Source organism: Lissotriton vulgaris, chromosome 7, assembly GCF_964263255.1.
Source record: "Lissotriton vulgaris chromosome 7, aLisVul1.2, whole genome shotgun sequence".
Taxonomy (NCBI): domain Eukaryota; kingdom Metazoa; phylum Chordata; class Amphibia; order Caudata; family Salamandridae; genus Lissotriton; species Lissotriton vulgaris.
The window spans coordinates 358,524,557-358,551,241 of record NC_141695.1 but is presented as its reverse complement, the minus strand read 5'-3'; the positions used below and the strand labels follow the sequence as shown (position 1 = coordinate 358,551,241).

The following is a 26,685-nucleotide window of genomic DNA, read 5'->3' as shown; positions in this document are numbered from 1 at the left end:
ACGTCAATGAGTTGCTGCTCATCACAGACACCTGCTGTGATCTGTGTCACGTGTTCAAAATCCGGCGAGGACAACTCAGACTTCCATCTTTACCAGCTCAGTTAAGTGAGTTTCATTATGAGGGAGAGTAACAGCTGTTACTGTCAACACTTAGGAACTGCAAAAACAGTGATATTATGTTGTTAGACCCCATTAAATAAAAAAAATAGGTATTAGTTAAGGTTGCTTCTGGTACAGCAAGACTGGTCCTAGACCTGCCAAGACACTTACACATCTACTAGCACCTGCACACACTCCACTGGCTCCCCATCAAAGCTAGAGTCACCTGCAAGATGCTCACCCAGGCCACAAGGCCCTCCACGACACTGGACCAGCATACCTGAACAGCCGACTCAAATTCCAAGCACCCAGAGGACCCTACAATCTGCCCAGCTCTCCTACGCTGTGGTCCCCGACACCAGAAAGACCAGGGGGCGTATTATCAAGGGGGTTTATCTTAGCTTTTTTGGCTTTAAAAGCCAAGAAAGCGGAGATAAAATTATCTCCCTATTACCTAGCTGTCGCTAACACCAGTTAGCGACAGCTAGTAGGAGATAGCGACCATCTTGGGCCCCGCTGGCATGTCAGTGATATTTATCACTAATGACATGCAAAGTGGGCGTGCCAAGATGTTAGCTACTGGAAACAGTCGCTAACATCGCTATCTCCTATTACCAACTTTTGGAGATATTCGCACTAAGCGCGAATATCTCCAAAAGCTAACACCTGCCCCTGAGCAGTTCTTAGCCATGTTATCCAATGGTAGGTGGATAACATGGCTAAGAGCATTAGCTCGGTAATGCATATATATCGCTGACTTTTCAGCGATATTCATGCATTTCTGCTGATTTTTATCGCTTAGGAGATAAACCTTGATAATAGCAAGGTTCCTAAGCGATAAAAATCGCCGCAGCTCGGCGATAAAAATATCACCGCTAAATCAACATACCGATAATTATCGCTAGTTGTTGGTAATATGCCCCCAGATCGGGAGGCCGCTCCTTCTCCTTTCCTCACGGCCTGAGCCTGGAACACCCTGCCGCTCCACCTCAGACAGACAACATCGCTCCCCATCTTTGCAAGAAACCTCAAAACCTGGCTTTTTGACAGACCCCCCCTTGATGGACTGGAGCCTGCAAACCCCCTCCCCCCACCACTTTGAGACCCTTACAGGTGAGTAGTCGCGCTTAACAAACGCCTGATGGATTGAGAAATCACAAGAAAGTGTTTTACGTTATAATTACTGAACAACCTTTGACAAATTCTAAATATTTTTAAAATTCATCTTTTCCTATGTAAGGAAGCATATCCAAAATGAATTTAACGAAAGCACAACAGTATTTCTTCTTTTTTAGGGCTCCCTGTGAGCTGAATGTCTTCAGCCCTTGAGATGTGTTGCTCCGTAAATGTGATGGATTGAGACATGGTGGGAATGCAGCAAATGCATAGACAAGCTTCAAAGTAATGGCTGGGCCTGTGAACATTTTCCAGTAATGAGGTCATTCAGTTGTACATAATGCTTACTTGGTCATATATAAGGTAACAAAAAAATGCTTCTGACACTTCTTTAGTATAACTTTTCAGCATACTGCAGACTTCTGTACAGCACAGCTTAAAGACATAGGCAAAATAAATATCTCTGGCTAATCACTTATAAGGTCCCAAAGGCGAGACCTATTGGCTATGCCAATGCTTGTTTATTTTATTTACTTGTGTTGTTTTGTCGTGTATTTTCGCTGTACCACTATAACTCTTCCGTTGAGGTTCCAGTTTTACAATCATGCAATACATTTGAGATTGATCTGATCTTTCACTATAGCATAAGTCATTCGTGGTATGTGTTAATGATTCTACAAAGAGTTGAATTCAAAAGTAAAGTCTTCTTTCATGACCAAGTTCTTGTGTCATTCTTTTGTCTCTCTGAGGACCTCCACAGATTGTATATGCTGCCAGTAGCCCACTCTATGCATCTGCGCTCCTATCAACTAGCTGCTTTACCTGCGCTTAGAGGTCAGGGGAGCAGGTACAGGGCACCCCCCTGGACAGGAGATGGTGCTGCACGCTTAGGAGAGGCAGTGCCCATGCAGAGTGGTGAGAGGACAGCTATTCCCGCTCCCAGGCTGGGGCACGTATACGTGGCGTGCCTCCTTTGCTGTGCTCGGCGCCGAGCGACGCAGGCTCTACGCATGGCAAAGCGGACGTCACCCATGACCACAACTCTACGTACCCGACATCTCTGGAAGCTGCTACTTCTCACTGATGTGGAAACCCTTAAAGAACGAAAACTCACACGAGACTCAAAAAGCACAGTATTATTCCGTTTATTGCTCAAAGTAAGGCAAATGGGCATGTCGAAAGAAATAGAGAAATGCGCAGATGGAAGGGTCGGGGTGTGTACGCTGACGTCAGACAGGTGCCAAAGGAAGGGAGGCAGGGACGGAGCCAATCAAGCACTCTTCAAAATGTTTATAGCCTTCTATAAGCCTCACTTCCTTCTGATAACGCAAACATTGTGTCGGCATCCTCCGAAGACACAGGGAAATGCATCTAAAATGTAAATGGGGGCGGTGGATAAGTACAAAACAATGATGACAAGACGTTGTTAGCGTGAAGAGCATTCTTCAGAACTTCCATCCTCCTGTCAGCGGCTCTGCTGGTCTCTGCATAGGAGGAGAGGGCCCGGGTGGCTCAGATGAAGGCCTGCAACGCGGGAAAGAGAAGAGTCGATCTTATAAGAGCACGCTTTGTCACCAGGATGTACATGTCACATGGACAATGATCAGAGGCGCATCTACAACCAAAATTCGGGGGGGCGTTGGAGAATTGGGGGGAGGGCTACTAAAAATTTCGGAGGGTGAGGGGGGCTGATTTTTCCAGCAATATGCAGAGTGGAAATGCAGGGGCTCTAAGAAGGGGTGAAAACACAACAAAGCCTCGTTAGCAAGTAAATAGTCTTTTAAAGACCTGTGAAGTACTCAGGTGCGGATGTGTGTGTGCCGGGGAAGCAATCTCAGCCGGGCTGCCACACACGATGGGGGGAGGGCTGAAGCCCTTTGAGACCAATGGGAGTTGCGCGCCTGACAGTGATATCATAAAATGAAAGCAGCACGGCGTGAAACGAGGAGACTCCTAGGCTGGTGATGGTGCAGTATTTACCTCTCCCTTTCATCTCCGTGGCAGGTGAGGCTTACTGGGGAACTGTGGACAGAAAAAGAAAAAAAAACAATATTTAGGAATCGCCCTCCATGCAGCTTCACCGTTGACGTCTACATTGCACAAAAGTTGCCGATAGCTTTTCTGGGATGGACTGGAATGTCACGAGATTTCATGGAAGTTTCGGTACTTGGGCACATTATCCATTGGCACATCGAATATTAAACTGTTATTCCTGTAAATGCAGTACCTGTGAAAGCAACAGGGGCATAGAAATGGGATGGAATAGCTGGGTCTTACAGCCTTTCTTTTGAGAGTGATCTGTTTAAGTTTGACTTCTGATTCCAGTGACTGAAAGCCATCGTCACCTGGTGGTGTGCTATCAAAGAATTGACATGACCTGGATCTATATCCCAGACTACAAAATTCTTTCACATTATTGAGACTCCTTGAGGCATATGTACAAGCCCCCGGGGCGCCACCTTGTTTGATGCTCTAGTGGCGCTCTATTCTAGCCCATAAATATGAGGCCGTGCAAAGCCACTATGCGTGGTTTAACACCGCCTTCTAAATATGGCCCTCTGCAACGCAGTTTTCTGTTGCAAAGGGGCGTGCAATAGGTGTTGCTGTGGGCATTCCCAGCAACACCCATAGCTTTTTAACACTGCTCCATATATACAAGGGTCTGTAAATCTGAGGCAGCACGAAAACCAACGCCTTTCAAAAGGAGGCGTTAATGCAGTGCAACGAGGAGAAATACTTTTATTTCTCCTTGTTTTTTTCTCTTTCTATGTGCGCTGCATTTTTCAGCACAAATAGAAGAAGCAAAACACCACTAATGATTGTGTTTGTGCAGGAAGGTCACCTTTCCTGCATAAACACAATCATCCCTGCAACGCAGGCACCTTTGCACCACGGTGCAAGGGTGCCTGCATTGGCGCAAGCAAGCTTTTTTGGCGCTGGCGCAGGGGTGAGCACAGGGATTAACTGTATTCTTGTTAATATGGCGCATCCCTGTGTTCTGAAAATGACGCAGCTCGGCACAGCAAAATTGCTTGAATCACCGTGCTGCGCCAATTTCATGCAAATATGTTCCCTTTCTTGCCAGACTGCACAAAGATTAAGGGCCCAAATCAGAGTTTGGAAGAGAGGGACATCCTTCAAAAAGTGGCAGGTGTCCTATCCTCCTCGTTTAGAGTGCTACTGATACCAATTCACTCTCAAAACAGTGAATGGCACATCTTAGACTTTATAGTAGATAGCCCTCATCCAGCCAACGTTAACAAAAGTCCTAAGTAGCTACAAAGTCTGCAATCCTAACTGGCAGGTTACCCCTGAGAACGCGCGCCTGACATTAGTATCCCTGACTGAGGACTTTGAAGTGCAGACTGGACCACACCCTCACAGCAGCCCCCAAACGTCCTTCTCCAGAGCTATCCTTGTAAATATTGGCAGGGCTGTGGGAATACATCTTACACTATTTCTATAGGGCCACTGGTTGGTTTCACACCTTCAGCTTCCTCTATGCCGATCACTTTCACATTGACTTTGGGGCTTATTTATGAGAGCCCTGCATCACCTTTCCACCACGCAAAGTGGTACCATTGTGACACAGGGCTGATTTATGAAGTCACACAAAGCCACCTTGCATGGCTTTGAGAGGCCTCATAAATCATGAGTAAGGTGGCGCAGCGCAAATTCCTGCATTGCCATACTCTGCACCGGGGAGACATTCCATGGGCGTTGCAGTGGGTTTTCCCACACAACACCCATGGAATTTGACGTCGCCTCAGATTTACAAAGGGATGTAAACCTGCGGAAGCGTCAACTCCGTACGCCTCACAAGGTGAGGTGTAACGAGGAGAAATATATTAATTTCTCCTCGTTTTTTCCTCTTTCCATGTGTGCTGCAATCTGCATCAGACATAGAAAGAGGAAAACGCCTTGTAGGATTGTTTTTGTGCAGGAAGGTGCCCCTTCTGCACAAAAACAATCCTGCCTGCAATAGAGGGACCTTTGCACCAATGGTGCAAGGGTGCCCACATTGACGCTAAGCTGCAAAAGGGCAGGAATGCACTGTATTGCTTAAATATTGTGCATTCCAGCCCTTTCACTTTAGTGTAGGGCAGCACAGCAAGATGCCAGGCTGTGCTGCCTGATGCCAAAATGCCATAAATGAGCCCCTCAATATATAAAATGTGCACAGTGTGATAGCATCACCCAGGTGCTGAACATAGCCACCTGAAACTGGAACTACATGCATTCTGCTTGGACACTCACCCTTCAGGGCCCCTGGTCCCGGACCAGGTTCTGAATTAGACATTTTGTGAGATGCTAGTCAAACTTCCATCAGTGTGCAGTCCTTCTACTGTCTCCTGATATAACCATCAATGGTCCCAAATCATGCCTGTTAAATCTAGTGTCTGCTGCTACCAGAAGCCTGCCTGATCTTAACAGGATCCTTGAAAGATGAGTGCATACCAATCACTTTGGAGCACTACCTTCTTAGCGCTGTGGTCGGACAGTAATGTTTGCAATCCATACTAACACTCCCAGTTCAGCGGGTAGCACCAGTGAGAGAACCCTACCTCTCACTTCCAATTTACAGTCCACTTCTGCCTCTCCCAGATCATTGATAGCCTTGCAGGTGTAGGTTCCTCCATCAAATGGGCTGGGCTTGCGGATATTCAAGGTTAGCACACCTTGATTGTGTTTCATCAGGAACTTGGGGTCATCCCTGATCTCCATCTTGTTCTTCATCCAGACCACCCTGGGCTAAAACAGAAAAAGGAACAAGTGGTTATGGACTGTAAAACACATACAATGTACCCTATGACAGCAAACAGCATGTGCGAACCCTCTCTACCAGCCTTTTCCTGCCTATTATTTACCAGCTGGGTGTTCCCTCTCTGTTAGCTGGATCTTATAAAGACTCTTACGTGCAGGTCCAAGGCCGTCTGACAGCCTGAGATCAGTTTCCTCCCCAAACATCCACTTGCTTGACTTTGGACCGTAAAAGGACGTGTATGGTACCCTATTTAAGTCTAGAGATCAAAATGGACATTTGTCTTGCTTCAGATAAAGAATAGTCACAGATTTGCGTGAGTTTAATTCTTGAGAACAAGAGACAATCTATGCCTTTGCCAATGGAGAACAAAACAGCCTCATGCTTTTTAGCCTGGAGAACAAGATGATATACATGCTGTTGAATCCGAAGAACAAAAGCGCATCCATGCTGCTGAGTCTGGACATCAAAAGCTAGCTATATTATCCCAACTATTTTTGAAGGACTAGCAGTTGTTCATGGCTTTAAGTTTGACTCTTGAGGATACAAAGCCAATCTGAGTCTTACATCTGTTTCTCCAGACCTAAACAAACTATGAAATGGAAGACTCCTCAAGGCTTTCGAGTTTAACTCTGGAGCATGAAGGGCCACATCACATCCAATTGACATTGCCGCCCCCTATCTTTCAGTAGATAAATACTCCTTTGCAGAAATCAGGTCATGCCCAAACCTTCTGTGTTCATATCCTTGACCGTACTCAAATAAAGTATCTCTTTTAAATTGGTACAAGTAATATCTATAATTATACACCCACCTCCCTTCTTTTTCACACAATCTAAGGAGACAAATAGAGACGTCGAAAACTGGAACATCCGAGAGATGAAGAGAAAATGTCAGGCAAGATACGCAAAGAAAGAAAGTAATAAAAACGATCTTGGTGAAATATGACAAAACTAGGGCAAAAAGCGAGTGTCTAACCAACAAGGTCATATAAGGAAAATTATACAGAGAGGAGGAAGAGAATGAAACATAATAGGAAGATGATACAATAGAACCAGGCAGAAAAGTCTTAACGAGCTATGCTATGTTGAAAAGCGAACATTCTCCTCCACTCTACCTGTCTGAACTTCTCTGCAGTTTTGTTAGTGGAAATTCTGTCTCTTGCTGATGTTTAATATTGTAATTCATATCGAGATCCATTCTTTAGAGGGTGTTGGAAGCTGAGATCATATGTCTCATTACCTTCCGAACTATGAATTTTATTTTTGGTATTATTAATGATGCACACAAACCTACCTCAGGTTACTATGCTATGAGAATTGCTTTATGACTTAACTTGAAATGGCGGCTACCCCCCAGTGGAGGGGGAGGCACTGTGGGAAACGCCATCTAATGTGTTATACTTAGCTTTGGTGACTTCCCTGCTACTCAGCTGGTGTGGCTCTTGGAATGCCTGATGACATCATAGAATCTTGGGTGCCTGGCTTGTGTGGAGTGGCAGTTGATGGCAGGCAGGCTGAGTGGCAGGGAGGCCGCTCCTGGTGGGGTATTTGTTATCTTAACTTATTTACTTGAATCTGAACTTGGAACTAAGCTTTATTAAAACCAGCGTGTGATGTATATCTGGCACTAGGACTTCTTTATGTACAACATTTTTGGCGACGATTGGAGAAACTATAGCCTAATGAAAGCGGCCTATATATATATAAAAGAACCTACTGCGTGCAGGAAATAGAAAGTAATAAGGAACCTACGAAAGAGAAGAGCCTGTGTATTTAAAGAACCTACAGATTAATATTGAAACTACAGAAAAGACGAAAAAGGGAAAAGAAGCACCCTGGTTAGCCCCGCCAGTGTCCTTTGTCATCCGGACAGCCTGCAACCCCAGGGTGTTTGCGTTGAAGGTATTAATCTTCTGTAAATTTTGGTGACGTTTATTGTGTTCCAGACACAGAGAAGAAGCTTCAGGAGAAGTGATTGTTGTGGAAAGGATCGTGTCATACCTATGTGGAAAAGAACCCTAATTGTTGTGCTCAGCAAACCAGCGTGTGATATATACCTGGCTCTAGGACTTCTTTATGTACAACATAATGTTCAATGAAATAATCTTCAGCCCTCCACCTCAAGGGATGAGGCTGTGAGGAAGCTCTAACACACCTTGAAATAACCACTAACCCCTCACTGAATCGATGACACTGTGAGAAAGTGCTGTCTAATGTACTTTGAAATGGATTGGCCTTCAACCCTGGTATGTTATGCTGATTTGTTTTAAAGCGCTTCGCAGGTGGTTGGGCAAGGCCCCCAGTGATTTAAAAAAAAGCCAGGTCTTTTGTTTCTTGCGGAGCTCCAGAAGTCAGGAGGAGGCTATTCCATGTTTTGGGGGGCGCAACTTAACACTCTTGTCTATGCAGGGTGCGTGTGCAATTGCGTGTTCAGCTGAGTCGCGTTGTCCGGATGGTTGGTGAAAGTGTATGAGGGAGCTAAGGTAAGCAGGGCATCTGTTGATGTGCTTTGTATGTGTGTGTGAGAAGCTTGAACTGAGTGCATTTGGGTAAGGGGAGTAAGTGGAGTTCGTTGAGGTGAGGTGTGATGTGAGTGCGGCGTGGAAGGTTGAGGACGAGTCAAGCAAAGCAATTCCACCCTCCATCTCGATGGATGATGCTGTGGGGAAGTGTCATCTGGTGTGCTTTGAAATGGTCTCCTACCCCTGCTCCCCCACCTCACAGAGGTAAGAGACCACTTTACCCCCGTGATGCGGGGGTGGAAAACCCTATCTCATCTAATTTCAAATGATCTGTAACCCCACCAGCTCAGGGGATTACAATATCAGGAGGTTCTGGCTTAACATACCTTTGGATGACCTCTTACTGCACAGTTAAGGGCAGTGGTGTATCCAGCAACAACAACTCGGTCCACCAGGGGTGTCAGGAACTTTGGCGGCATGCTGAAGTCATGCTCCCTGAAATCGGCTGGTTTATAGACAAGACCTAGAGGAGAGAGTCAAACATGTACGTGATGCACACATACAAATAATGGTTACACACTCTACAAGTTAATATGTGCAAATAATGGCCTAGACCATACATGTTAATATGTACAAATATTGTCACAGCTCTAAGAAACATTACACATCATTGTAAAAATGCATGTGACATCACCATGCCAACTATAATAAACATTCCACACATCAATTTAAATTCATAAACAATAAATATCCTTGGAAAATCATGCTCTGCTGGTGTGGAATAGCCACATATCTTTTTGATAGAAGAATGAGATCAATCCTTGTGTAAAATAAATAGTCTACCATATTGTCTTGCATAACTTTAAAGAAAGATGCATTACGTGGCTGGTCCTACAGGCAGGGTTTACCAGTGTAAATATCTGGAAGCCAGAAGTATTCATAATTTTTAAACCGGTGAAGTTGTACAATAATTGTCCTTATACTTTTGTTTACATGTGCAGAAGGCAGCACATTGTTGTGAAAATAAGGCAGTGCTAATATTTTGATATATAAGGTCAGATATTATATATCCCAGTTCATTCTTCTGGCAATTTAGGAACCACTGTCCACAGTAAATAAACATTCTAGGCTGAAGGACTATTATTCAGTTCTCCAACATTGGATATTTTATATACTCACATGCTTGAATCATTACACGTCACCAGGCTGGGAGTCCCCGGTACATTAAAATAGAAGTGTAAGATGGCCATAGGCTTGAAACAATATTGAACATTTAGAAGCCCATGCACCTCATTTGAAATAATCCAAACTTCAGCCAACAAGGTGAAAGCTTAAGTTCTCCTAACCCACCCCCTGAGGCCACAATAACTCTACTGCACACCATGTGTTAGGGAGTCCCCTGGCAGAGCTCTGCTTTAACCTTTCAGTGAACCTTATATTTGCTCATTTTTGGATCTGGCCTGGATTTGTACCAGTCTTATTTTCAGCGCAGAAGTACTGGCAGTTGTTTTTAAAGAAATTGAATACAATTCTGGCCCGGGGAGGTCGTTTTGGTCATAAACTGTCTTCAACTGTCACAATGCCTGACAGAGGCAAGAAATCTCTTTTCAAGACTTGTTCATCCTGTGTTATAAAAAAGATTTACAATGAAGATCCTCGTTCACAGTGTTTTATTGCCTCTATCGGAAACATAAGGCATCTAAATGTAACATTTGTAGGAATTTTTAATTTAAAAACTCATGGGGAGGAGAAATTAGATTGGCTTTGTATCAAAAGAGAATATTCCTACTTTTAAAGGGGATGTCCCCTCTTCAGTGAAAGGTCCCATGAAAAGTGCTCCTCCAAGCACCTCCACGAAGGCAGGGAAAACTATTAGACGTATTAAGTTTTTTGAGTTGGGCTTGTTTGGAGCAGCTCTTGCAGCCACCTCTTCTGTCCCTAAACAAGGAAAACATGCGTTTAAGGCATGGGTACTCACGAACATTTGCCCAGGGGCCACAAAGTATGGTCTGCAGTGTGAACGAGGGTCGCACTGATGCCAGCAGGCTGGCGGTAAGGGGTCTGGGTGGGTCAGGTATCATGTATGGTTGTCTAAAAACATGTTAAATAAACGGGCAAGGATTTATTTACAGGTTAATAAATGCTTGTCGTTTATTTAATATTTTTTCCTGAATATTATTGCTGAGCCACTAAAAACAGCAGCTGTTGCTGCTGTTCACCAGGGGATGTCGCATGTAAAGGTCAAGATGGCCACAAGCGCCCCCCCCCCGGGCTGTACTTTGAGTATCACTGGTCTGAGGGTTCATCAGATTGCATTGAGGATCAGCCTCTAAAAAATAAAATAAAATCAAGCTTGTCAATGTCATATACTGTCATTGGTAGAAGCTATGCTGTCAACTGTGCCATCGCCAACTACACTGTTGACAACCGTTCTGTCGATGTTAGGCCCATCAAATTAAGTTTTCACATCTTTGCTTTCACCATTGAAGGTATCAGCACCAACTAAAATGTTGCAATCTCATCAGAAAGATGAAGCAAGTGCAACTGCACATAGTTCAACACAATTAAATGTGAAATATGTCCCAGAGTTTGGAGAGGACATGGAGGAATACAACTTTTTATCAGACTATGTTTGCCATAAGGATTGTATTCCTCATGCTTCAAAGTCTTGCATGCTGCCTAGACAAGGATAGCATGACGTTGTTCAGGTGCCAATCACCCTTTTAAATACATGATAACGAATGAGGGTATACTTTGCAAATGTTAGTACTACAACAACCACCGCAACAGCCTACTCCTAATTGTCCTTCACAGCAGTTGCCTCTAACCCCTCCACCACCACCACCATGAGAATCACCCAGGGTAGTTCAAAGGCTAATGGGTCCATCAACACCTGAAGATATGGGCGAAAATCACTCCAATCCTTCTACCTATTCCAACATAGATGAATAGGGTGAACTGCCACGGTATTATGGAGGACAAAATGATAGAGGCGATGATATAGTGATCCTGAGGGATAGGGTTGTGGACCTGTATCTCAAGATCCGATGGATGATGGTTCCAGAATTCATTCTCTTATGGAAAGTGCTGTGAAGACATGTAATATTCCAAAGCAGTCTGCAGACCAAGAATGTTTCCTTTATGTCTTTAAGCGTAAACCAAGGAGGCCTCTTAAAGCTATTCTAATTCTATATTTTATTTGGATAGACAGTCTCAAGTTAATGAAGACTCCAGCTACAGTTCTGGCAGTGATTCCTCGCCTGGAGGAGAAATATAAAGCTCCATAGACCGTTCCATCTTGTCTCGTGGGGGATACTAAACCAGATTCAGTTATTTTATCTGGGGTTCAAGAAAGATCTAAGATTCCATGCACATCGTCTTACGGCACTCCAGATAGAGATAGCAGACGTATCGATAATTTAGGCAAAATATTCTCATCTATGGAAGCAACCCCCAGAAAATCAACCAAAGCTTTTGTCATCTTAGGGCACAATGATTGCCAGATGTGCATGATACTGCACCATTGTTTAAACTCATCCCAGAGGATAAGAGATAGACAGCGAGAGTTATCCTTAAGTAAGGAAAACTCACTTCTTCTTTCATATATTGATGCTGCAATGGATGATTTTAATACAGGTTTTTGCCAACTTGCGGGAGGAGGAACAGTGTTAAGAATGCAAGGTTGGCTAAAGTCTACAGCCTTCCCTCCTGAGGTGCAATCAAAGATTTCAGACATGCCTTTCGATAGGCTTCCTCTTGTCAGGAAGCATGTGGATGAGGCTCTTCAAGGTGTTAAAACATAGAGATACTGTCATGGTTTTGGGTCTACTACAGTATTACCGATTTGGATCTTCTAATTTTCATGCCTCTCAAAGATCACAAAGTTTTATGTGATGATTGAACCAAAATGGTAGCCAACAGTCATATCAGCCTCAAAGACAATCTAGGTATGACCAAGGATACTCCTGTACCCAAAGTCAAAGGCTGCCCTATGTGAGATCATCAGGAAGAAAGAGAAGTGTGCCTGTGGTCTTCTGTAGTTAACCTGTGATGCAGAGGGTTAGTAACCTGGCAGTGATGTAAAGGAATTGGAATGCCAGTTTGTTGCTATGTTGGAATGTAGATTTCTGTAATGAAGTCCGTTGGATATGGCATTGATGTGGATGAGGTCTCTGCTGCTGAGCTACTTAATACACCTACAGTTATTGTTACTCCTAAAGCCTCTGTCTTCTTCTTTGGTGCCACCAACTTTTACAATTTGGCGACGAGGGTCGCTCCCAAACCTCACTCGTTGACACGATGGCCAGAAATTAATGTGGTCATTAGGGAAGCTCGTTGGTGGCCGGCTACGGATATGCACATATTTATTTATTTATTTATTTATTTTATAAAGTTTTATATAGCGCAAACGTCACCCACAAGGGTATCAGAGCGCTTTACAGTATACAGTATAAAACATAAGCGGATGATGTAGTATATAAGCATTTGAAATATGTCAATACGTACAAAAGAGAAAATATATTATATACATAACAAACATAGGTGACCCAGAATCAGCAGGACATAGCACAATAAACGGTTATTGAGCCCTGGGTGGTTGTGCTAATAAACATACATATAACATACTCCTTCGATTCACCTTGGGTATGAAGTATATGGATAATACAGTAGATTCAAGGCCAACTAAGCTTTAGGCTAAATACAGTTATTGAGCATTAAGTGTCTGTGGTAATAACCATACATATAATAATCTTATTCATTCAACCAGAGGTAGGCAATGAAATGCGGCTCTTACAGGTGACTCGATGTCAGTCTAGAATTAAGACTTATGAAGTGAATTTGTTCATTAGTAGTATTTTAACTTCTTTTTTGAATGCGGTAAAGGAAGAGATTCCACACACCACAGGAGGTAAGGCATTCCAAATCTTTGGTGCAATCCCTGAGAAAGCTCTGCAACCAGTTCTCTTCTTATGGAAGGATTGTGGTTTCAGAAGTAAAGTACTCACACTACGAAGTTGTCTGCAACCTCCCGACCTTTCTAGCTTTAGAGCTAAGTAACTGGGTGTATTGTTATGTAGAGCTTTATGGGTCATGCAGGCAACCTTTAGGTGTATTATAGCCTCGTAAGGCAGCCAATTCAGGGCTTTCAGGGTCGGAGAGATGTGTCTGTTTCTTTTAATTCCTGATACCAGACTAGCCGCAGCATTAAGTGATGCCCTCAGGGAGCCAGCTAGCATTTGGGGAGACCGCAAAGAGTGGTGCTTCCATAGTCCAGTCTTGGTAGCACTAGGGCTTGCACTGCCAATTTTAGGTCGGCCTGAGGGAGGAAGGGTTTGAGTTTCCTTGGTATACTCAACTTGTGATTGGCTCCCTTGGTGCCATTAGAGATGTACAACTGCATATTCAGGTGTTTGTCTATGGAGATTCCTAGGGATTTTGCTGAGTCAATGATGAGGGGAGCACAGTCAAAGGAGGCTAGGTGTTTTAACCATAGGTCTATCTTAGGTGTGTGATTCGGTGGAGAGAAGAAAATGAATTCCGTTTTTTTGGTATTCAGCATGAGGTAGTTGTTAGTGAGCCAACTTTGCGTGTTCAATAGAATAGCATTGAGGGAAATGAAATTTTCTGGAGTGGAGATTTTCAAATACAGTTGTGTGTCGTCCGCATACAGGTGATATAGAATGTTCGCTGATTTCAGTGCGTTCGCCAAAGGTTCCATTAGTAGGTTGAAAAGAATGGGTGATAAGGCTGATCCCTGAGGGACACCCAGGGTTACCACAGAGGGTTGCGAGAGTGAGTTTTTCATCTTGATTCTTTGTGTTCTGTTATTTAGGAAGGAGGAGAATCATTTCAACACTGTGCCCGAGAGGCCCATCCTTCGTTCCAGTAGGGACAAAAGGTTGTCATGCTTGACTGTACAGAAGGCGGAGGATAAGTCAAGAAGTATCATTAGGCATGACTCGTTTGGTTCAAACATTTTTAGTATGTCTTCCATAATGTGAGTGAGAGAAGATTCAGTGCTGTGACCTTGATGGATGCCAGATTGGTGACTGACTAAGAGGTTGTAATTCTTAATATGGTTGCATAATTGAATTTGTACACATTTCTCCAACAGTTTCGCCAAAGTGGGGATATTGGATATAGGGCTGTAGTTGTTGAGATCAGATGGGGTGACGTCAGCTTTCTTTAGTATAGGTGTGACGTGCTCTATTTTAAGACAGTCCGGAATGGCGCCTTGTCTCAGAGAGGCGTTTAAATTTTCAGCCCATAGTGGTAGTATAGTTGTTTTTAACATTTTGAATAGGGCAGGAGGCAGGGGGTCAGAGAAGTGATTGGAGGGGTTGATTGCTTGAAGAGTGTTATCGATTATATGTTGCGAGATTGGCGAGAAGGTGCTTATTTCCATAGTCTCTCCGCAACTCTTAGCTGGCGTTGCTCTGAGTTCAGGGTCTCATTGAACCAAAGTTTGAACATTTTGGAGGAGACGTTTTTTTCTTGGAGGGGCGCTGCAGAATCCAGGATTTTAAGCAAAGTGGAATTGTAGAAGGTTATGAGGTCATGTACATCAGTCATATCCGTCGTATGGGTCAGGGCGGAGTTGCATCAGTTTACCAAGGTAAATGTAAGTTCCTTTTCCATTGTTTTGTTTTTTAGGGTTGGCGCCTTTTTTGAGTTACTTTGATATTGATGGAGAAGAGGATGCAATGATGATCAGTCCAATCACATGGGGTGATGGATTCTAGTAGGACGATGGTCGCTTTTGCAATGATGAGGTCCAGTGTCTCTCCCTTGTTGTGAGTTGGGCTGTCGCAAAATTGAGATAGCTCCTGTTCTGACAGAAACTCTTTAAGACAGCCTACTCCATGATCGTTTGCATTGTTCCAGTGGAGATTAAAGTCACCCAAGAAAATTTGAGGAACTTGTGAGTTTACGTTGGATGCAATGACCTCCATTAGCTCATCGATAAAAGTCAAGTTATCACCCGGAGGGTGGTAGAATATGTGAAGCTTGCTGGTAATGCACTTATTATCAAAGATATTAATACAGAGGGCAGTCCGATGGCATCTGTTTGCTTGACTGAGATTGAGTTACGATAAATGCAGGCTACCCCTCCCTCGAGTTTCCCGTTTCTGTCAAAGCGGATTAGGTCGTGGGTATGAGGAACCAGTAAGTCAAGGATGGGAGAGGAGGAACTATTTAGCCATGTTTCGGTAAGGACAATAATATCTAAATCATTCTCTAGAATGAGGTTGAATATGTCAGGAGGATTTTTGCTAGCAGATCTGTAATTAATGAGCCCACACTTTATCTTGTTAATAGATTGGGTTAGGCTAATCTGCTCTATGTTGATATTTGTGAGGTTATCTCTATTTACTGATCTGTTGTTAAGAGAAGGTTCTGTGAAGGGATTGGTTACAATGGATTGGATAGTGCCACATTGCGACTTACTGTTATCAGTTGCCCGGGCATAAGACGTGAGGAGGTCGTCTATGTCTCTGTCAGCTAGTTCATCCCTTGCCCTCCTAGGCCAAGATGGAGAAGGTAAATTCCCCAGATTGGTGTTTTCGGGTGTAAGAACTTGGGTATGTGTCCACTAGGTTGGTCACTGATTTGGTTATTCAGAGTCGTGATCTCGGGGTGTGAATTCATGGGGATGTAATTACTCGTTTGGAGACTGATTTAGTTCACGGTGTCATTGGTGGCTCTGTGTATGTTTAGAAGTTCTTTAGTGATAGTCGAAAGGATGTGTATCTCGCCCTTGAGATGGGATACGCCTATGGCTAACTCCTTGAGTTGAATGAACCAGACGGAGTTGGGAAAGTAGGTAGTAAGTGTGTGTGTATGATCAGCTATGGAGGGCGATCCGCTGGTAGGGTCTCTTTGCATGATCACCTTCTCCAGTTGCTTGGGGATAAATTCATTAGGGGTCAATGTGAGAGGCTGAACCGGGAGGTTTGTTGTGGGGTCCATGTCAGGGAGTGGTGTGGTATATAAGGGAGACAGCCGGATAGGGGCTGCCACATGCAGCTGGGGAATGGTAATTGTGTGCTGTAATTGGAGGGGTGGGATGAGTGTAGCGGGTGTTAGGGTCCTCTCAGGATGGTGGGTGAGGGGGATCTTTGCAATATGCTTTGGATGAAAGGGTGGAGAAGAGGTCAGTGTGGGTGGCATCCCGTTTGGTGCCATCCCGTTCGTACGTCAGGGATAACGGTGGCTTGTCTGCTATGAAGAGATCGGTAGCTAACCCTAGCCCAGTCCCTTCTGGGATGAAGGATCCAGGTGTGTCAGCGACCAATAGGCCTGGGGGTAGGGATTACTGGGGGTTGCTGCACTGCTGAAGTTGGTGGCTAAGTGCAACTCTGTCTCACCTGGGCCGCGTGACCCATGTGTATTTGGATCTGAGGTGTCTGGGGGAATGGGCACGATGTTGATGTCAGCATTTGTCAGTTCGGAAGAATTTGATGTGGTATTTTGTAGAAGAGAGGTTTGGATTTGTACGGAAGGCTTGTGCAGTGATAGAATTTTAAAGTGCAGGACACAACCAATGGTGCTGAGGGAGCAAGCCAGAGGTCCATAGTCGGACATTGCTGTTGACATTTTAGGAACTATAAGATTGAAATCTCTTGACCAGTATGTGTTGGTGTGTCTCGATATGTTTTCTCGATGGCCGGAAATCAAGGTGGTCAATTCTGTTGAATCAGAGGTGGTTATTGAGTTTTTGGAACAACGTTTTTGAACAGGACTGTTTTCCTTTGTCACTGCTGTCAGACAAGGGAGTACAATTCATCTTTAGGGAATTGTAAATGTTTCTGAGAACTAGAAGTATTAGGTGTAAGAAAGCAGCTCTATACCACCCAGAGAGCAATGGTGTGGTGGAGAGATTAGTAAAAGTGCTTAAAGAGAGTTTACAACAGGCTGTTGTGTCTGGTGTGAACTGGGAGTTACCCATGAGGATGAAGGTATGCAAGAGTACAGATATATCCCACATTCCTCAACTTGTGTGGCTCCTTTTCGCTTATTCAAAGGTAGGGTTGCCAATACTGAGGTGACTCCCTTGTGGGTCACTGCTAAAATGTCTGTCGTGCATGATAGTGTGGGTAGCGCAGAGGCATGGACAGAGAGAGAGAGAGGGAGAAAATGGAAAAAAGAAAAATGTGGTATGATGAGAGAAAGGCTATGAAATGTCCCGTTGTGAGTGTAGGAGATTGGGTTCAGCTCAAGTCGCCAAGGAGAGATGGGAGGAAGTCCAAATTCAGTCAACCTTTTAGGATCATTAAGGTTTTTAAGAATGCTGTGAAAACCAATGACCAAAGAATTTGAAACTTGAATAGGGTTGCCAAGTGTCAATCTAATGGGGATGATGTCACAAATGCACAAGTTCCACAAGAGAAGGTCTCTAGACCACTTCGGACAAGACAAATTCCACTCTGTTGCAAGATTACGTTTGCTAAAGTGTGACCTACATTTACTGTATACATTTATTTATGTATTCATTTGTTTGTTTATTATTTGGAGGGAGGCGATGTGGTGTTCTGTAGTTAACCTGTAATGCAAAGGGTTAGTATCCAGGCAATGATGTAAGGGATTTGGAATGTGGGTTGGTTGCTATGTTGGAATGTAGATTTCTGTTTGAAGTAAGTTGGATCTGACATTGATGTGGTTAGGTCTCATAATAAATCTACAGTTATCATTACTCCTGAGCTTCTGTCTTCTTTGGTGAAGACCAACTTATTAGATTGCCCGTATCACACAACAATGATAACCAGAAAAGAGCTTGACTCTCTATCTTTGCCCTCATTTCTATCTCTCCCACTGCAATTGGGGGGCAGAATTTCCCTGTTTGCTCCTGCTTGGGAGGCTATAACAACGGACAGATGGGTGAGGCAGTATGTTCTTTCAGGACATACATTGGAATTGTCCAAAGACCCCCTGTGAACCAACACAAGAAAGATCATCATCTACATCTGAAGGAACTTCAGCAGGCAATTCTCTTACTGCTCAAGAGAGTTAAAGAGCTTGACTCCAATTCCTGACTTTGCTCCATGTTTTAACTGATAAAAAATAAAACGGGTCAATAGGGACCAATCTTGGATCGCAGACAACTTAACAAGTTTCTAAAGAAGCAAGCATACAAAACATCCCTTTGATGATGTAGGGAGGGGATTTCATGAACTCCTTCGATCTTCAGGATGGGTATTTTCACATAACCATTCATCAAAGACACAGAAAATATCTATGATTCCTGGGGAGTGGGTCAGCATTATCAATTTAAGGCGCTTCATTTTCACCTCAAATCAGCCCCTCGATTTTTTACCAGATGCCTTGCTCCAGCCTTCCTCAGACCGGTGTTCCCACACCTTGACGACTGGGTCATCAAGGCTCAGTCAAAGTAAGAGGCAAGGATATCTACGACGGCCTGCATTAACCTGTTCAGGAAACTAGGCTACACATTGAACAGGAATAATCGTCATTGTAGTCTCAAATAAAAATTATGTTCTTGGGTGCATTACTCGACATGGAACTAGGAAACATCCTTGTGTGCATTTCACTACACGTTTTTCCATCTTGGGAAAGAGCAAGAGGTTGCAAATTGTGGCAAGAAATATCTCTACAAAACAGTGAAAAACAGTGAGACAATACACATCCTTACTGGGCCCGATGGCACCATGTATAGGCCTTCTTCCTTTTTGCAGGCTCTGCATGAGACCTTTTCAGCAAGAACTAGAATTGCACTTTAAGCAATTTGAGAGGTCTTGGGACAATTCGGTACAAGTCACAAGGAGGTTCAAAAAGGTATTGCTGTGGTGGATGCTTCCAGCTAATCTGAACACAGGACTGTCTTTCCTAATTGTGTCAAACAGGATGATATTTACAATAGATGCATCCATGAATAAATGGGGAGCACACCTGCAGGAACTGTAAACCAGAGGCCTATGATCGGAAATGTTACTTCATATCAATGTGCCCCATTTCACAAGGCCTGCAGGCATGTCTTCCCAGAAGAAGAGGTCAGTCAGCCTTAGTCAGAATGGACAACACAACATCCACGTTTAATTTAGCAAAGCAATTAGGAACTCAATCCCTATCCCTCTCAGAAGAGGCTCAAAAGCTTGCTCAACAGGTTTGAAATTGGGCCAAGTCACACAGGATCGAAATCTCTGTGGAACACTTGCCAAGTTGCCAGAACGATTAAGCAGATACACTCAGCTGACAGATGTCGGATTGTCACAAGTGGGAGCTAGAACAGAAGTAGCTGGATTACATTTTCGATCAATGGAGTCACCCCTCAATTGATCTGTTTGCATCTCTAAATAATAGGACATGCCTGCACTTTGCGTGCAGGTTCTGACATCCAGGAACTAACGCCCTTTCAATCAGTTGGTCCAAGATATTTGTCTACACCTTTCTTGTCCCCTGATCCCCAGGGTGCTGAGGAAGGGGAAGATAGATCATTGCGTCGGGATCCTCATTGCCCCGGTGGGGCCATATCAATATTAGTAGAATGAGGTGCTGCAGTTAACAGCATGTCCAGCCATTCCTTTGAAAGTGCATCCAAGGATTCTGTCCTGGCATCATGGAGAGATTCTCCATCACAATCCCAAATCTCTGAACCACCTAGAGTTTGGCTATTTGGATCTGCCTCAAGAATATAGAAACATTGCAGCCCAAGCTTAAGCTCCAACAACCACAAAGACCTACAACACAAAGTGAAAGCGTTTCTGTATATTGTGCAGAAATAATGGTCATCATCCACTGAAAATAAAACCACATCAAACCCTTCTGTATTTGCTAAACCTAGCAAACAATGGGCTTGAATACTCTTCAGTAACCGTCCACCTGGCTGCAATTTCGATATTTAGGAGAACATCTTCTCTGTTCTCTCAAAGAATCGCAAAACAGGTCATGAAAGTGCTTTTTAGAGCTTTTCCTCTGCTTCAAAATACACCACTTCCATGGGAACTTAATACTATCCTCAGTCAGTTGATGATACCGCCTGTTGAACCAATACACAGGGCACACTTAAAATGTGTCTACTAGCATTACCATATGTGAGGAACGTGGGAGAGATGCAAGCATTTACTGTCAAGGTACCTTTCCTTAGGTTCGCAAAGGACAAAGTAATCTTGAGAACCAACCCCAAGTTTATACATAAGGTTTCCACTGATTTGTATTTCAATTAACCTGTCATTCTTTGATCTTTCTTCCTCAATCCATCTGAGTCAGCAGAAAGATTGTTACATTCATTGGACCTTCATAGATGCCTCAGGTTGTATACAGATAAAAGAAGAACACAGGTACTTCAGACCAGTTGTTGGTATTATTTGGACAACCAAGACCAGGTCATCCCCTGCCCAAGCAGGGAATAGACTGTGGCGCTCTGCCTTTAATTCGTTCTGTCATGCCAAGGCCAAGAGCCCACGCCAGGGAAGAATGACCGTGTATTTCACCAGGAGCACAGCATCAACTGCCGCAATATATGCTGGGCTGTCCTTGAGAGATATCTGCAGAGCAGGCACATGTTTACGAAGTACTATGGATTAGACTTGGATGCAGAAGCTGACGCAGCAGTGGGACAGGCAATTCTGAGAAACCTGTTCCAATAAAGGTGAGCCTGCTTCCCGCTTTGGTTACACTTTATAATGTGCACTGCTTGTTATTCTGATTCAAGCATGTGGAGAAGAAATTAGTTACTTAACTGTAACTCCAGTTCTCCAACATTGATATATCTTATATATTCATATGTAACCCTCCCTCCTCCCTGGCTAGCGGCTCATCCTATATTAATCTCACACTTGTGTTTTAAATCTGAGCTATGGTGGCCTCTAGGGAGAGTAGGAGAGCTTAAGCTTCCACCTCATTGGCTGAAGTTTGGGTGCTTTCCAAGGAGGTGGATGTGCTACTAAATGTTCAATGCTGCTTCAGGCCTAAAGCCATTTTATACTGTATGCTGTATGCTCTATATTTTACATTTATACTGTTATTTTAATGTACCGGGGATTCTCAGCCTGATGGGAAATTATTCAAGCATGTGAATATATAAACGATATCAGTATTAAAAACTGGAGTTACAGGTAACTAATAATATTGTATTTAGAAACCAGCAGCGTCTGTAAAGAAACACATTTGTCTATGTGCTGTGTGATGGGTAGAGTATATTCTGACACCACTTTCACGCCGAAGGACAGCAGGACTCGGATTGATTGAGGGAGTAGATCAGTTAGAGGCGGGTAGACCTGTTCCAATCGGCTTTGTAATCCAATAGATCAGCAGAGGTTGGATGGCATTGCCTCTCTGATGAAGCATTTCGTTAACTCGAGGGCACACAAGGCCAGTTCGCTGTAAAATGCCTCTTTAACATTGTAGAGTTGGTTTTGACATATGACTCTGACCCGACAGTAAAACTCTGGATTACACCCCCATTACTTTCTAAGCTCCTCACAGGCAATTTGTCAACTTTTTCTCCTTTTGTGAATTTGAAATCTAAAACCTACTGTGTTGGCCTTTACTTTGTGTTTTCTGCTTTTGATATATATATATTTTCCTGTAAAATCACATTGGTATTGCTCATGCAACCTAGCAAGAGAAGAAATGGACAAAAGATTGCAATTCATATTAGCATGTTTGCTCAAACATCACACATAATTGTAAGAATAGGTCTACTCTAATCAACACTGGACATGTCTGCAAAGGCTAGAGTTACACTCACATCTCTGCCACAGTAAATATCAGATGCTTTACCAAAATCCATATCCCACACATTTTACTAAGCATTAAACCCATGCAATCCACATGATGCATGCAGTCATGCGCACTAGAAATACGGACGTATAGAATTTGAACAATTGCTAATATTATCATTTTATACCAGATGTGAACGCATGCCAGTTGCTTTCACTTTGGGTACAAAGCTTTTGAAGACTTCACCCTCGTTGTCCTTACCTGTTTTCTGGATGAAGGCGGTGTTCTTGGAGACGCCTGGGTTCTCGCTCAAGCCGCACACATTCTCACTGTACACTCGGAAGTAGTACTCGTTGCCCATGATGAGGTCTGAGATGGTACAGCGTGTCAAACGGTTGTGCTCGTACACTGTGAACCACTCCTGGAATGCAGGATGGTAGAAGAGACTAGTCAGAATGAGACAGGTATTGATAGGCTGTGCCGCTTGCAATGACCCAAGCGCTTAAAAACCTTTATGGTGCACATAGGCCAACAGGCCTGAACTAAAATCCGGACAAATCATGACTAGCATGTTGATATGGCTAAGAAGCAGTCCTGGCCCCTCCAGTTTTTCAGGAGTACCAACTAGTAAATAATTTTCATTATTTGTTATTTAGGGGGCACACATTTGATGATGCCCAATGATGGGCTTGGTAGCACATGATTTTAGAGATTGCTAAAATGCTAAAGAAGTCCAGACAGATGTCCACTCACAATGTCAGAAATGTGCTGCTGTGTGGGACCTCACCTAGATTTCAGGTAAGTACTCACCATGGTTTTCTTGTCTGCTTTCTGTATGGTGTATCCTGTGATCTCTGAATTGCCATTGTCTTTTGGGGGTTGCCATTCGATGAGGGCGTTGAAGCCCCACACATCCTTCACTGTCACAGCCTGGGCAGGGCCCGCCTTCTCTGAAAGGCAAGAAAACAGAGGAAGATGAGTATCATTTTAGGGTGGGAGAAGTTGGAGCTGTGCCGAGGCGAAAAGAAGGCTTAACAAAGCAATACAGGTGGGAGATAGAGCAGTATATCATTCAGTAACCCTCACTCATCTGAAAAAGTCTATTTTTGGGAGCTTTGTGCCTGAAGTGCTGGAATTGTAAGACTAGTCTTCACTAGTGGAATTACTTGAAAGAGGGCAGGTTAGGTGATCTGTTCGCCATCAATAACTATGTGAATCTATACCCACCGCAATTTGTGACTTGAATATGGGATGAAACTGCTATTGAAGGGCTGCTTTTCGAATGAGTAGACTTAATGATTGATGATGTTTCAATTATTTCCAGAGAAAATGTAATACCATGTGAGATCTGAACCCTTACAGAAGGGTGATGAAACGGACCAGATAGGTCTCCAAGTTGTTTTGCTCCCATTTCATTTTTTGATATCCCGACTGAACATGAATGTTGAATGTCAAACAACTGCATGAAGAGAAGAACTGTAACAGGTGAGCATGGGTGTTTCGTACATGGGCAGAGATGGCCTATGGATCTCTTTTGAAGTGCGGGATTGGCAATTTTGATTATGCTGTAAAATAGTTTTGATTAGTTAGCAATTGTAGCTAAAGGAGCCAAGGCTCTGCTTATGTTGGCCTACTATTTTGTTCAAGATAAGCAGAGGATGGTGTTGCTTTTGGTCTGCAATTATATCGCCACCCATTAAAGTCCAAGATCCAATTTTAGTGAGAGGGTGACACACAACATTGTAATTTTTTTTTTTTTTGTTATGGTTCTATTAACACGATTACCAAACAACCTATTCCATGTCCACCTGTTAAAAATACAAGCCATAAAAACTACTTTCAGAGAATATACAAATTCCACATAAATTAGATTCCCAAACATAGGTGTATACAGAATCAGTCAGTGAGTGTTTTGCATTGTTGGGATAGTACTTTTTCACGACTGTGAAAATATAAAAATAAAATATTGCTTATATAGCTTACATTAGAAAATGTTCCCATCATAATGTGTGTCTTATATGAAGATGCCAGCTACTCTCACAGTTATCATTTAGGGCCAAATGTATCAAGCCGTTTCTGAATCGCAAAGGCCGAAATTCGCAGAATTTCGGCCTTTGCGATTCGCAAACGGCCGTTTTGCATTTTTCCCAATGTATCAATGAATCGCAATTTAAGGAATCGCAATAATTTGCAATTCCTTATTTTGCCATAGCATTTAAGGAATCGCAAATTTTGCGATTCCTTAAATGATATGTATGATACATTTTTGAAGTGCGAATTTGTGTTAAGGAATCGTAATTTACCACCAACTTGTAGTTGGTGGTAATTTGCGATTTCTTATAATAATGCCCTATTTTATCTTTGAGACACCCCTGCACCCTTGTACTAATTCTCAAATTGCAATTAGCAAATTGCGAATTCGCAATTTGAGAATTATTGCACCATCATTCCTATGGGCCTCCTGCCCATAGAAATGCATTGGAAATCATTCTTTATTTGCGATTTCGCAAATTGCGAATTCGCAAATAAAGAATGATAAGGAATCGCTAAAAAATAGCGATTTTGTATATACATACCGTTTTGCGAATACTCAATAGCGATTCGCAAAAAATCGCTATTTAGGAATCGCAAAACGATATCTTGATACATCCGGCTCTTAGAGAAAAGAGGACCTCACCCCCACTTCAGCAGATATCTCCTGTTCCCGACAGCTGGAGTAAGCAAAGATGCACAGTGTTATATTATTTCTTTAAATAGTCTGTGTCAGGCTTGATATGCAGATATGGGAATAAGAAATGTATACATATTTCAGGTAATATCAAACCGATACACTATGTAAATTTTAATAATTATAAGTTCTATGGCAGAATGAGTTACTATTTTAAATTCATGGGGTACTACTACCTGGCCCTTGGAGAGATTACTGCAGACCAATGCTTGATTCACAGGTGGGCTAGGGCAGGCATGCATCACAAGCCAAGCATTATCACATTGTGTTCAATGTCAAACACGCGTTGGCCTTTTGAACTATTGAGTTTGCCAATGTTTTTTAGTGATGGTCTGCAACATTGGCAAATAGTAAAATGCTTTTTGCCAATGGCGTACAGCATCAGCAAAAAAACAAAAATTGAGGAAATAATAAATAGGTGCAAGGATGCAGTTGCTTCTTGTGGGCGTGTCATTTCCAAGATGTGCACATGTAAGATGACATTGGCATGCCTCATCAATGACACGGATGTCATTTTTTTTTCTTACTGATACAAAATAGAGGATGCCATTTAGATCAATAAATAAAAAATAACTAATTCTGGTTGCACCACAGCGCTTTTTACACTGTGGAAGGTCTGGCTACAAATGGCAGCTGCCTAGCCCTCCAAACGAAATGCATTATAAAAAAATGTTGCAGACTGCAAGGGGTTCAGTGACCAACGGAAAACTGGGGGCGCACAAAGGGGAATCGGGTGAAGGAGAGGGACCATTGGAGGAGCTTACGACGGCCCCTCTGGAGGCCAAAAAGTAAAACAAGGCAGGGCTGGGAAAGCAAAGGAGAGTTTGGGGGGGGGGGAATACGAAGCAACATGGAGTGCACAGGGAAAGGGGTATTTGAAGGACAAGCAGCACACGAGTGCTGAACGGAAAAATAATAGAGGGGCATATTATCAAGACTGGGCGATAAAATTATCGGCGCTTTATCGGCAGGAAACTGCCGCTAAAGAGGCGATAATGGGCTTGATAATATGCCCTTGTGAATTCCCATAGAAACCCAGGTTAGATGTCTAACCTGGGTTTCTAAGGGAATTCACAAGGGCATATTATCAAGCCCACTATCGCCACTTTAGCGGCAGTTTCCTGCTGATAAAGCGCCGATAATTTTATCGCCCAGTCTTGATAATATGGCCCATAGTTCCCTGAATATGAGCAGTGGAAGAATGCAAGTCATCCAGTCAAAAGGGTGTTAAAGAGGCGATGTACCAGGGTAGGGACAAACACAAGAATAGGAAGCAAGCCATCCAGTAGGAGGCAAGCAAATGAGAATGACAATAAAGCTAATCAATGGTAAACAATGAGCGGGTTTAAAGCCCACTGTAGGTTGTTGGTATGGCCCGCAATAGGAGTTTTCCTACAGACAGCTAAAAGATGCCTTTTGGGCGAGACCTGTAAATGACAATTTCCAAAAGGATTTGTTTACAGGGTAAACAACGTACATTTTTGATTAAAAGTCCTTATTTGTAAGATTGAGTCAATAAGATACAGTTAAGCAAAATCCCTGAACATGTGTACATTCAATGCTACAGGAAAAAGAAGGCAGCAAAGGTAACAACATTTTGTCTCTTCAGTTAGTAATATAATCTGAGTGGGTTGAGTACCTGCTGCAGGTTTATATGTGTGTCCACTTTCTGAAGGAGTTAACATGAATAGCATTGGGTTGGGTAGTATACTTATTATTAAAGTGACAAAATATAATTATGTACATAGTGTGTGCAATTTACATGTACAATATTATTCATGTGATATGACAACGACCCTATGAAGTATTACTTACGTATGGAGTACTCCCTCATCC

The 26,685-nt window shown here is 43.1% G+C and overlaps 1 protein-coding gene across 2 annotated transcripts in view; it reads right to left on the bottom strand.

The window, feature by feature from the left end:
- Window positions 1-2,344: 2,344 nt before the first annotated feature.
- Window positions 2,345-26,685, bottom strand: part of MYBPC2 (myosin binding protein C2) — a 235,683-nt gene continuing 211,342 nt past the window's right edge. For both annotated transcript variants that reach the window (XM_086930242.1, XM_086930243.1), the window contains 6 exons: window positions 22,932-23,071; window positions 22,383-22,542; window positions 8,828-8,964; window positions 5,781-5,967; window positions 3,196-3,237; window positions 2,345-2,739 (listed from right to left, as the gene is read on the bottom strand). In XM_086930242.1, coding sequence (XP_086786368.1) covers window positions 3,227-3,237; window positions 5,781-5,967; window positions 8,828-8,964; window positions 22,383-22,542; window positions 22,932-23,071 — 635 coding nt within the window. In that variant the 3' untranslated portion in view covers window positions 2,345-2,739; window positions 3,196-3,226. The remainder of the gene's footprint in view (window positions 2,740-3,195; window positions 3,238-5,780; window positions 5,968-8,827; window positions 8,965-22,382; window positions 22,543-22,931; window positions 23,072-26,685) is intronic.